General features: G+C 31.1%; 1 protein-coding gene across 2 annotated transcripts; it reads right to left on the bottom strand.

Annotated features, from left to right (window-relative positions):
• Positions 1-331: 331 nt before the first annotated feature.
• On the bottom strand, positions 332-12,486 carry LOC131935030 (E3 ubiquitin-protein ligase arih1). 2 transcript variants are annotated; one of them, XM_059291307.1, is made up of 14 exons: positions 11,852-12,486; positions 9,856-9,923; positions 9,546-9,630; positions 9,108-9,179; positions 8,832-8,980; positions 8,273-8,339; positions 8,060-8,166; positions 7,444-7,558; positions 6,761-6,891; positions 6,311-6,374; positions 6,053-6,136; positions 5,507-5,683; positions 5,271-5,383; positions 332-5,076 (listed from the first exon to the last, which is right to left on the bottom strand). In XM_059291307.1, the coding sequence occupies exons 1-14, from the start codon at positions 12,074-12,076 to the stop codon at positions 4,992-4,994; spliced, it is 1,542 nt and encodes a 513-aa protein (XP_059147290.1). In that variant the 5' UTR covers positions 12,077-12,486; the 3' UTR covers positions 332-4,991. The 2 variants fall into 2 exon arrangements, with proteins under 2 accessions (XP_059147290.1, XP_059147291.1); XM_059291308.1 differs by having other exon boundaries at positions 346-5,076; positions 6,317-6,374.
• Between the last annotated feature and the right edge of the window lie 1,130 nt (positions 12,487-13,616).

Genomic DNA, 13,616 nt, shown 5'->3' with positions numbered 1-13,616 from the left:
CAATAAACTGATACTTGCTTTATGCCAGGGTTCATAGCACATGCTTTAGTCAGAACTATACTACATCAAACAAAATAGAGGGTGTTACTATAGACTTACCTCTTGAAACAATTGTTTCAATACAAGAAAAACACATCTCTAATTACTTTCAGGGTATTGTATGGTCGTTTTTTTTTACTTCAGCTATTACCATTAGGATTAGGGTTATGACTATGGTTACAGTTTGTGTAGCAGTAGCAGCAAAAAAATGTACTGCTTTGGGATTTCTACCACTACTCGAAGTTTCAAACAAAATGTAATAAAAATTAAAGCTAAATTTTTCTCAATTTATATTACAATTACAAATCACATTTTTAAAAAAGAACAAAAAAACCCAGGTAAGAATGTATTATTTTTGGGCAAATATTTACAGTCAAATGTGTTTTTTTTTAATAAAAAGTCTTGACAAAAGCAATTAGAAATTAACTAGGATAAACAACCATACAAGTAATCTAAGATTTATAGAATACACTGTACACACATTTTGGAGTAACATGTACATATGTACATGGTGGTGTATATATATATGTATGTATGTAAAAAGAATGTCAGACAAAATGAGATCAGAGGTTTTCAAGCTGAAAAACTGGCAATTATACTATACGCATAAATTACACACAGTAACACACTATAAATTACACACAATAAATTAAGCAAAAGTTAAACTTAACATATTTATCCCGCAATTTTCTACCCAAGGATGCAGATAATAACCACAGATGTACGTTCTGACCTGATGCCTGAAAATATAACCACTTCCTTCAAAGGGAGGTGGAAAGGGAAATAAACCACCATCAGTTACTTCCCCTGAGAGCATTATGCCAAGTTGGTTACTTATTTAACACTAGTTTGACATCCACACATGTACATACAACACCCTGAGGTAACCATTATCACTACTTAATGTTAGATACAACTTGGAGCTCTTCCTGTGACTACATTTGGTTATATCCTTAAACTTTCTTATAATTCTACAGGGTTATATCCCTTAAGCACTTTTCCATGATTATGTCCCTTAAAGATGTTTTCTTCATATTATGAAGAGATCTCAATCACTGTAAACTACTGTAAAGTTGTTCAATTCAGAAAATTCCTTCTTAATCACTGTGCCAAAAATTGTCTCACCATAGAATTCATGTTTGAGATTAAATTAAGCTAATATGAACATTACAATTGCAAACTATTTGACATCATGTAATATCAGTTAATTAAGCAAAATCAAAACACACTTTAAAGAAGAAAATTATTATTATTTAAACCTCAAGATAAACAACAGTATCATCATTTTAACTTTCTATTTCAAGAATTTCATTTTATCAACTGATGAAAATCTAAGGTGAAGATGCCATTAGATGCAATTATTTTTTGAGATTTTTGTAAGGATTTAACTTTTCATACAATTTGCATGGCTAAAACTATACCCCTGATTTATACCTTGTGGAAGTCACTGGGCTAGGGACACTGTAAAGAGGGTTAGGTCAGGGACAGCCTTGATATGCTGTAATTGTTTCACTTATGTCTAATCTAACATTTTTCTTATAGATCTACTTGTTCTTGAGCAGGGAGGTCTAATCATCAACAGGTAAAAGAAAGGTTGTTTGTTTTTTAAGAAACCAAGGTAAGTTATACAGACTGCAATAAGAATCACTAACTCCTAAAATTTATGGTTAGATTAATGATAAAGCCAAAGAACAAGTATGTATGATAAATCTATACAGATCAGGGAATATTCCTCATTTTCCATTTATTCAAACTACGTAAGTGTCAAAGTGTTTTGATATCAAATAGATCTACATAATAAAAATAAACTCTTAAATAAAACACCCTCACATTAGTGAAGTAAGACAGTGTAAAACAAACAATCACATGAATGAAAATCACACATCTATAAAAACTATACAAGATAGCCTACAACAGGATTTTCCTCACTGTAGAAAAAAAAATTAGGACAAATTGAGAAATCACAGCCAGCCTAAGGATTCGGGTGGCGAGGACAGTGTTTGCTGATCAATTTAATTTATAACACACACAACAGCTTGAAAACCACTGACTTATTGGCCCAGTTAATCATCAAACTATCAGTTGTTGCTGAACTTATCAACAATCAACTCGAAAACCACTAATAATTAATCTATCAGTGGTTGATGAAACGTCAACTAAAAATCAGTTCAAAAACCACTTATGTGTGGGCAGTTATTGATTAATTAACAGTGGTTGTGGACAAAATCAGCTTGATAATTTTGTTGCCACAGTTGATCATCAAACAACACTACAGTGGTAGCTTACTTAGGCTGAACAAAATCAACTTGAAAACCAATGAATTTTTTGGCGGAGTTCATTAAACATGATCCACTAAAAAAAAAATCAAAATTAAAAGAAACTATTTCATTCACCAAGGTTGGAAACTAATGACACAAGTGATATACTAAAGCATCAATCATTGTACATGCATAGAAATGATTTGTTACAATTCACACAGACCAAGTTTTCCATTCCCTCCAGTATACGTGCACACCTATAAGCTAGGTGTTCACAAAGTTAAATACTTTCAGACAAAAGAGAAAAACAAGAAATATCTCAATCTTGTTCAACACATTTACACTAGAATAATGATTTTAAAAATAAAAGCAATATTTTTTTATGTAACAGCAAACTCCTCGGACTCAAGGGACGTAACTGTTTATTATGCTATTATAACACAACTTGCAGTTCTCAAAATGTTTAAATAATTCTATTGATTATTATACAACCCTTTAAAATGTACCTCAATGAAGAGAAAAGTTAGCAGCACTACTTTTTAAAAGCCAAACCAACAATACAAGTCAACAAACAGGAACCATTACTGCAAAAGTTTAGAAATTGTCAAAAAGGAATATCAATTTTTTGTGGAAATGTTATTTCACTGCCTTTCCTGCTGGTTGTTATTTCACAATTGCCTGATAAATTCTTACCTAAGTTTTCAAAGCTGTTTTTTTTTTCTTAAATAAAGAAAGTAAAGAGAAAAAGTTTATAAATACCAAATTTAGAAAAAAAAAAAACTCAACTTTGAATAGACTTTTGCTTCAAAATCAATAAATGAGTTTATTTGCAAAACCTTCTAACTTAACTTTTTGTGAAAAAAAATTATTCCCTGAAGTGTCTACTACTTTACTACTAGATCTATATTTAACACACAGAATTTCAAATAAATGTACTTAGAACCTTATCGTTTATCTAAACTTGAAGTTACTAAGCAGGTTTTGCAAGTTGACTCAATATATTGTGTATAAAAATTATTTTTAGGTAAAAGATAACAAAAATCAAAATCAAACCTAATAAAAAATTATTTAAGTTAAGGAAATCTTTTAATGCACGCAACACAAAAAAAATGTTTCCAATATTTCTTAATTATAATTGTTATTTAGACAATTGCCCTTGCAGTCTGTAGTATAAATTATAAAGATAAAACAAACTCACAGTTTATGATCAAATAATATCACAATATGTGACAGTATCAAGTAATTTACGAAGCAATATCAAAAAGAATTCAATTCACAAGTTCCCAAAAAATGTATACACATGAAAAGTGATAAGTATACTAAATGACATGATTTCCTAGTCAAGTTATGCAATATCTTCACACTGATTCATTAAATGCCATAGAGAGGTGTTAAATTATGCTAAGTATGTATTTGACTAATGGATGCAGGCACACACACACTACAACCAACAAGTAAGACACATCAAGTGAAAGACTTCATGCAGATTGGAACATGATTAATACTCATCAGCATGCATCTTTGTTTGACTTCTTTCCTTGTAAATACTTGTGTTTTAGTTATAATAGCTTTGCTTACAGAAATTCAGTAAAGCCTGCTAGAAAATTGTTTAGCAAACTATGTTCTAGGCACTTTGTTAAGCACTTGTGCAGAGTAAATGATGCACCATAACTGTACATCGGTTAATTTGTATTGCTGTACAGTTTGCTCATGTCAATGTCTTAAAACAAAACTTGGGTATGTGCATTCATTAATTTTATTCAGTAAGTTTAAGTATACATAATGGGTGAAAATATTCTATAAACAATTTTTTATTAACTTAAACTTGACACTTGAATTTTTAAAAAAGGTATTAGTGAGTCAAATAGTTTAGAAACGTGTGTACAAATTTCAGGTTGAAGTTCAAAATATTTGATTTTGGACAATAGGAAAGCTAGTGAAAAAACTTTATCAACTGAAATAGATTGGTATGCTCTCATTCGTAGCTTGTACAATGGTAGAGAAAATTGGTTTTTAAAATGCTACAACAAATTTCCAGCAGTTTGTGAGGTCAAAATAAAAATTATTTTATAGCACTATTTAGTATTTGAGTGAAATAGTTTAAATTCCAACTTTATTATAAACATATACTAAAAAAATAATTTTAAAAACTCGAATTACTTAAAAAGAACTGGCAGCAAATTAAAGCCTATTTTGTGTGACAGTATGAGAACTGTGTATGCTTCGTTCAATTGATTCTGAGTATCTTGCATTGGACAATAAATAGATGACAGATTTATAAAATATACCTTGCATTAAAAAACAACTTTACTTAAAATTCTGGAGAGCTAAAAAACTGAATAAGATCTCAATACTTATTTTTAATCTGAAAAGCTAAGTTAATATAATTTCAAAACTAGAAGGTTCAATATTTGTATACACATATATAATGACTGTGATTTAAACCAGCAGAGAGTCAGTTACAAAATAAAGATAAATAAATGTCAACAAACTGCAAATGCCCAGTTGCATATGGGCTGTGGTTAATCAAGCATAATTACACTGCTCCTTGAGAATTAAATAACTAACGCAGAATGTAAACATTAGAAATTGTATATAAAAAGGGCATTTTGATGATACGACCAACAAATAAGTCAATTCAATTCTACAAGAGATGAGCCATACTGCTGCTTTTTAGAGACTCTGAGATGATAATTAAGCTTCAATGTATTCCCACTGGTCTTTCTCATAACCTTCGTGTACATGGTCAAGTAGAACATTTCTGCGACTTTCACAGTATCTGAAATGTAAATTATGACCATACCAGATTATTTTCTACTTAATAACTTTCCAGTTTTAAAACTATACTTTAAATTTCATTTGAATAAGTAATAAAAATTAGGGCCCTAGAAAATTGTTACTACTCATACACCATCATAAATATTTCTACTTGTAAATATCCACCGATCATGAAAATTATCTATGAGAATTCACCTGTATTTGTCTTGTACTTTCTGCTTTATGTCATGAAGTACTTCAGAAGAAATCTCTCTTTCCAAATATTCTGAAAGCTGCTCAGTGGCATTTTCAAGATCTTTCTGGTTGTCCTAAGGAAAGAAAATTTGCTATTAAAAAAATCTTTATGCTCTGGATTAATGTAATTAATTGAAAAATGTAGACAACAAATAAGTAGTGTACTAATTTTAATATTTTCAAGTTCAATTACTTACTTCAAAAATAATGGATTGATTGTTCTTTTTGAGATAAAAGGCAAAAACATAAGTATACATAAGGGTTTGTCTGCATAGACACAACACATCTACAGCTTTCTTCAAAAACTGGACCTCAATCCATGACATGTTGTGTTGCTGCATCTCTTCCATCTTGGACTTAATAGACTGGTAGAGCTGTGAAGATGGAAGTTTATATATTTATTGCAGGCAAATAAACTATTATTTTGTGATTATAACATCATTCAATTTTATTACATTTTCTATCTTTTACATGGTGTCAATATTTTATTAATACTTTGATTACTAAAGCTTAAATTTAAAAGCTTGTTGTAGGAGATGTACTAATATCTTGTAAGCATTTCAGGCTGAATTATAACAGTGTGGTTTTTTTAAACAGTTACGGTAAATGTGACAAATGGAGTGAAGTAGTTGAAGAATGATCAAGAGAACAATACTGAAACCAAAATCATGTTGTAAAAGACTGGTCTTGGATTGTGCTAAAATAACAATTATGCTTTTTAAAGTGTATCCAAGCTTACATACCATGTGTTCAAATTTGAGGCTCTGCATATGGTTCATATACCTGTTGCAGTAAAATAGGTACCTCTGTAAAGCTGCTCGGGATCTCTGTAAAATGTAAAAATAGACACGTTGGGTTTGGTACATAAGAGGAAAATGAGCTTGGTTTATAAATGTTAATTATATAAATTTTAATAAAAATTTATAACAAGAACGCAACTAAACATAATTATAATGCCAACAAAAATGGCAGAAACACCAGAAACAGAGGAAAATACTCACGCTTACCTCTTGACTATCCCTAGCTTTCTTGGCATCATCTTCATTGTACCTATTACAGTTATACCTGAAATAAAACATGTATGAATACAGTTATCATTTCTTTCAAGTGTGAGTGATTTTTTAGGATTAAAAAGTGATAATCAATAATTATCAAAATACTCTATGAGGCTACAAAAAAATTACTGGTTGCAATAAAGCAAATATTACATTACAGTGCTACCATTAAAGTTATTACAAAATCTTTGATGAGTTATCTGGTTAAGTTATAAGCTTTTGTGTTATCACAAACAAAAAAACTGACCAAAAATGTAAAACTTTATATTGTAATAATGTGTTGGACTATGCTTTAGGTTTGTTTATAAAACTATGTAACTTAGAAATAAGCCAGACTAGCATAAATTGTTCAGGAAATGTGGAGAAGCATGTAAGGAGATATTTCGTATAACTAACCAAGAGGATCCATGGGGTTCCCAGGGTCCAAGACAAACCCAGCAGAAATCTGCCTTACAGTTCTGATTTTTACAGACCATGTGGTTGCAGCCGCCATCTTTCTCTATCGTAACGTGACATTTCGGGCATTCCTAAAATTTTGTTATTATGTAAACATGTCAAAACCAAAATTTGTAGCAAACAAATTTATTTCTATTTTAAAATTTTTTATGATACACCATGTACTAGTGCAGTATTTTTTTTAAAAGAAATTGTCAGAATTTCATTAGGCTTTAATCATTGTGCTCGTACCACAAACAAGGAGAACATATATAAAGAGAAATGGGATCCTAATCATATCTTTAAACAAAGTCTTAGCAGTTACAACAATTTTTTAATTCACATAAGTATCTTAGAAAGTCAACACCTGACAGGACATTACACTTCAGAATATTCCTATGTGTGTTAATTTAAGGTAATTGTAACCTATCCAGAAAAAAAAGCTGACTCATTTGCAACAACTTTGCATTTATATCATGGTACAACAAGTAGAGTATCAATGTTTTTCTGCTGGCATTGCTGTTAGGAATTGGGCCAGTATAGTAATACCAACATAATTGTTATTTGTTATGATCTGCCATCATTATTTTAAACCCTTATTAAAATCTAGACTGATATTTTGATAAAGGTGTATATTAACCAACCTTTGTGTTTGCCGCTATCCAATTTGATGTTTCACTATCATCATCACATTTTTTAATCCATTGTTTTAGCCACTTGCAACGCACAGGATCATGCCAGTTTTCTCCGCACGAAAAACTGTAAATAATAGTGTAATTTATGTAAAAAAAATTTTAAACTGCATTTTTAAAAAATAATCTCAGGTAAGTTTTATTATTTGCTTTTTTTATGTTGTTAAGATTGTAAGTAATATTTACAAATGCATCATGTTAAATTCCTTTTTAAGTATAATAATTAACATTAGAAACAGAAAACTGACAAGGCAATAAAATTATAATGATCTGAATTTTTTGGTAATGCTGTGTGTTTGTAGTACAGTTTCCGTATTATGTTATGTAGAATATTTTTATTTTGTCTGACACCCGCTAACAAAAAAGTAGACAGCATAAACATTCCCACATTTTGTCTCCCAAGCTACTGAACTGTTACCATCCAACTTTCCTCACTAAACCTTGGAGACCATTTGTTCACATTTTTTTCACCAAGTGCCATTAATATGTATTTGTTGTGTGAGTTCAAAACATTGGCACTTTGAAATTGATCATAATCCTATTATAAATTTATTATAAAATGTCTTACCAAAAGGTATGGCCACATACACAGGTCACCGGCTTTGCATCATGGTGGGCCACCTTGACTGCATGTCCGCAGTCCGGGGCTGGACACCATCTCAATAACCTGTTACACTATATAAACATTAAACTATTATTACATTGGTCTCAAAATTACAGTTGTCGAAAAAAAAAAACTGCACTAACATATCTAAGTGAATAAAAGTAAAACTGCACTTACCTCTACAAAACTATTTGTTATTATTTGTTGATATTTCAATTTAACTTTTTGGTCTTTTATTAACTCCCTAAAAAATGTATAATCTTTCATTAATCAAAAAGTATATGCATTTTGAATTTGACATTTGTTACAAGATGAGTATGTACATTTGAAACCAATAATTAAAAGTAAGGTAATCTTTCATACTAGATGCTTGATGGGGTAGATGAAGTAGAGTTCACCTGTTTCTGTACATCTGCAAATGAATCAATAGTGTTGTCAGCACTATGTCCAACCACCTTTACTTTCCCTGACTCTAATCAGGTACCCAGCTGGGTGGACACAGGAACACCCAACTCCAGACAGTGAACTGAGCTCAACACTTTTTGGTTAATAATCATATGCAGTATTAAATCATACGCTTTAGAAACAAGGTCAATATTAATAAATATGCAGCCATTAACAGTTAACTTTAACCTAGAATTTACAATTAATAATCTTCATAAAGTTTGTAAAGCTTAATTTAATTTGTATTACATTAAACAATTTGATAAGGCTAAAAAAGAAAAGGAAAACTTACATTACACTTTTGTCATCTACAAGAATATCACAGCCATAGGCAGCACAAGAAATGGTTTGTCCCATACCTTCATCCATTATTTTTGATGTGAGGTACTCAGCCCAACAATGGGCACAAAAACGATGACCACATTCAAGACCCTTCATATCCTTACAGCATAGACAAAATGAAATTGTCAAAATATTTAATGTTTTCAAACTTTGCAGACGTTAAGACTAACTAATAATGATACACAAATTAATATTATTAATACTGAATAAATGTATTTATACTTACATCCAATGCCTTAGAAAAGTAGCATATTTCGCAAAGAACGTTGTCTTCTTGAACACTGTTTCGCACTTGACGCTGCACATACAACAGCATACAAAATTCATAAGTAGTAATTTAAAAACTTAGTCAATGCCAATGACAAAAAAAACTGTTATTTAGAGAAGAAATTTCTGGGTAAATGTTTTAAATATTGAAACCTTGACCTCAACAAAATAAATAATTATTGAGGAAATAATAATTTATCTACATTTTAAAAACAAATTTAAAATATCTTTCCAAAATAGTAACTATAAGTAAAAACAAAACAAAAATTGTATTTTAAATTAACATGATATAGTTATACTAAGAAACTAACCAAATTAATGGCATGTTGATAATGCTGAAAATAATAATTAAGTATGTATCAGGTCTGGTCTTTTCTTAATAAAATATAGATCCTACCTTAGCACCCTTCCCCATATCACGCCGATGAGGACTAACAACATGAGCTTCAGAAAATAACTTGTCTTGATCACCATCATAATATCTGACAGAAGAAAAAGTAATAAATCTTATGGTTGGTCATTTTAACTAAAAACAGAGTTTATATAAATTTATTTTTCTTTAGTACTTATCTAAAAAAAAAAAATTCTTTGGATGAAAGTGTAGTCAATTCCTTCAGGAAACATTAAGAAATAAAAGCTATCTATTAACTAAACACAACAAAATATTTTTTTAAGACTCAGTTTACTTTTCAGATAATCTATCTTACCTTTCCATTAGTTTTTCTTTATCCCACTTAAAATGGTTAAGAAGAATGCGGGTTATTGTGGCAGGTATCTGTTGAATATGATTTAAAAATTAATGACAATAAAATATCATAGAGAAACCAGAAATTAATATGTATTGGGATAACAAGCTGAATTTTAAAAATTGTCCAAACTTTGCTTTAAACTAAGAAACTCAGTGTATTAGTTATAGATATAAATTATGGTGAAATGTTACCACTAAAAATCCTAAATAGAGAATAATATCAAAGAAGAAGTCATGTGCTAAGGATAATAAAATGAGCGCAGATGCACTTGCTAGGACTGGTCTTAGATCAACACCACGGGGTTATAGAAAACAAGGAAGAATGAAAGAAACATGAATATCAATAATGAAAATAGTTCAATGAGAGAGTACTAGCATTCTAACAGGCAGAGGTTATAGCTATAGAAAGGACAAAATTGTGCACACTTGTTGATGTCTGTTGCCTCATGCATAAATGGGCTTTGAGAGATGATGATGAAAAATATCATTCAAGTACCTAATATAAAATTGTCAGTTTGATGGGACAGCCTGGTCAGATGGTAGAGCATCTAGGCTTGCTGACTTAAGTTATGGAAAGTAAAGATGGCTGGGCATAGTTCGAACACTATCCTTATGCCATGGTTACATAAAAAGGTGAACTTTACTTCAACTGTCTCATGGACCTATAATTTTACTACGTATGCATACTTTAACTTAATTTAAATTATCTATATATGTCTAGTGTTAACATGAAGGATAAATATGTAGATATAGTTGATAGCTGACCTTACTTAACCTCTGAGTCATTACTTCTTCAATTATTTCTATACTTACATTTAAAAATTACTACATTTTAAAGTCTACAATACAAAATGGCAAATAAAATGACAGATCATAGTTTTTCAAAACCACCCTAGATTTTGTTTGGCAGAAATTTTCTAATATTGTATGTACTACAATAAATAAAATATAATTAGTCTACTAACAACAAACTTGTGGCCTTAATAAAAATGATTATGATTAAATTTACAAATTGTAACAACTAGGCCTAGAGGTACTTATTAAATGCTGACAGTTTGGGTATATGTGTGTTATAACAATGTTCAATGATGCCACAATAATGAAATCTGCTTTAAAAAATTATATTAGTATTTTTAGGTCACTGGTAGGAAACTATAAATGAACTAATAGCCTATATCTTTTTTCTAGCATTAACACTAATAAACCTGAAATTACAATACTCTTCTTTCTTCTTCGTTCTTAATTTTTAGTGTTGAAAGGGATCAAGCCTTATCTGCCAGAGGGTTTGAACTCAATACTTTTTCTAATTTAACAACCATGAGCTTTGCCGACTCAACAACGCCTCCAACACAATTAAGTATACGTGTCAACACTGGTTATGCCCCATATTACAATACCAATAACAACCTAAACTTAAAACATCAAGACTTATTTTCAGAAGTCTATTGAGGGATCTTTTTCCATTTATTGGTTAGGCTATGTCTGCTTGACAAGAAATGGAGCTGCATAACGAACTACATCACAAGTTATGATTTTAACAATATTTAGGCGCAAATGACTTTGTTAACTGTGTACACTGACAGTGTACTGTAACTTTCGCTTATCTGTTATCAGTAACCCTAACTAAACAATCTCTATTTACTCTGAATTTAAAAAGTTATCTTTAACTTGTTTATGTGTTATATCAATCTCCAGCATTTTGCTAGAACTATTTAAAGTCTAGGCCTATGTTATTGCTTTGTTGAGTTTAAAGTCTTAGAAAAGAGCATAGAAATAAGCAAGTAGGCATACTCTGAACTCTGAACCAGTACGATAGTAATATAGTATATTTAGATGTAATAGTGTGGTAGTGAAAATTAAAGTGCAGTTGGTTACACAAAAGTAACAATAACATACAGCACAGAACTTTATTTTTTGGTAAACAAATCAGGTCTACAGTGCTAGATCTACTCTACCTGCACAACGGCATTGACGTCTTTAATGCAATCAACCATAAATTCTACTATTTGATCTGCAGTAAGTACTTCATATGTAAAGTCATCATCATCTCTTCGTTCATTTGTAGAAGATTCTGGGTGCTCCATATCCATTGGCAGTTCGTCCTCGTCGTCGTTATCTGTTGGGCCATGCGAGTCTTCAGACTCGGCTCCATCCATGAAACCATCGTCACTGTCCATCATGTTTCAAAAACGTAAAACAAAAAGGCAAAAAAAATATTGCACTTGTAACAAGAAACTGTGCAGCGAAACTAGACAATCAACATATGGGATGTACTCATTGCAGCTTTAACACAGCTGAGAATGATGATATAATTCTGCTAAATATCAATAGTCTTGCTTATCATGACCAAAGGTTTACGTTAGTGACGTCATCTTCGGGATTTCCCGAGCTCAGGTAGCTGTTACTTTTTTCAGCAAAACATTGATACCGTAGGTTTTTTGATAATTGCTGAACTTAATCTGATTGTTTGTTAAACCAACTTTTTGAACGAAAATATTAAAGGACAATTATATGTTTATTTGATTCGTAATTGTACGTCTCAACAATAATACACAGGCGGAGATGACATCATTTTACGCCTATGAAAGGATTTATGGGATATAATTCGGCACAGTGACCAAATTTACCTCTAAGTCGAGAAGACGCATGAATGTATTTTTAGATAGAATAAAAAATTAAATTTCAATTTTCATACTATTTTACACACATTAATGATGTCTACAACTAAGATCTATATCGAAATCGAAAATTAAATTACATTGTAAAACGTGAAAAAAGACTGAAATAATCACTTGGGCCAGAGAGGAAAAAAAGAGATTTTTAAATATTTTTTTTTCGTAACTTGCGCTAAACTAAAACTTTAAAACAATTTCTTCAACGATGCCTCTTATGACTCTTATTCATTCGCCCATAAACATTCTGTTTTCCCCCCCAATTAAGCTTAGGCTTGGCATTTCAACAAAAACCATCTGAAAATACTTACCTGTTACACTCAAACTCGGAAATCGTGAACTAGCACTTGACTTAATATTACTTTAAGGCCATCCATAAATGACGTCACGCTTTTAACGATTTTTACCCCCCCCCCCCTCGTCACACAACCTCTCAAAACGCCAGACCCCCCCTAAAATGACGTCACACCTCAGCATACAACCCCACCCCCCTCAAAATTGCTGTCGAATTTTTCTTAAAACATCGATATTTTTCCAAAATCTTGTCTGAACTCTTTCAAAATGGAGTATTTTAATCAATTCCTATTACAATTTATTTAAACAGTTTTCTAAAACGCGAAATAACGGCTAAACCATTTCTAACATTGCTTTTTACAATGCAAAAGTGTGACGCCACACCATCTGACCCCACTCACACCATCTGACCCCACTCACCCTCATCACGCACAGTCACAAAATTACGGACCCCCCTTCCTCCTACGAGTGTGACTTCATTTATGGACGACCCCTTTTCAAATAAATTGATTTCCTCTAGATCTAGACCAAACAAGACTGGATTGTAATTAATATGATGATTACTTGTCTAGATAAGCGGTTCATGTTTTGTTACTTACTGCTAGTTATACCTAGATTTAGATCTATATGAAGAGCAAACCACCAACACCCATGGCATATACGATACCTTTCTCTGAATGAAGTCTGTACATAAACAGATCTTTTTTTTTAAGTCTTTTTATGTGTCTTTTAGTATTACAATGTATATGGTCTG

This window comes from Physella acuta, unplaced genomic scaffold (genome assembly GCF_028476545.2).
Source record: "Physella acuta isolate Inbredline_101_S28 unplaced genomic scaffold, ASM2847654v3 ptg000129l, whole genome shotgun sequence".
Taxonomy (NCBI): Eukaryota; Metazoa; Mollusca; class Gastropoda; family Physidae; genus Physella; species Physella acuta.
Note: the sequence above shows the minus strand (reverse complement) of the source record. Positions and strands in the feature narration are given on the sequence as shown.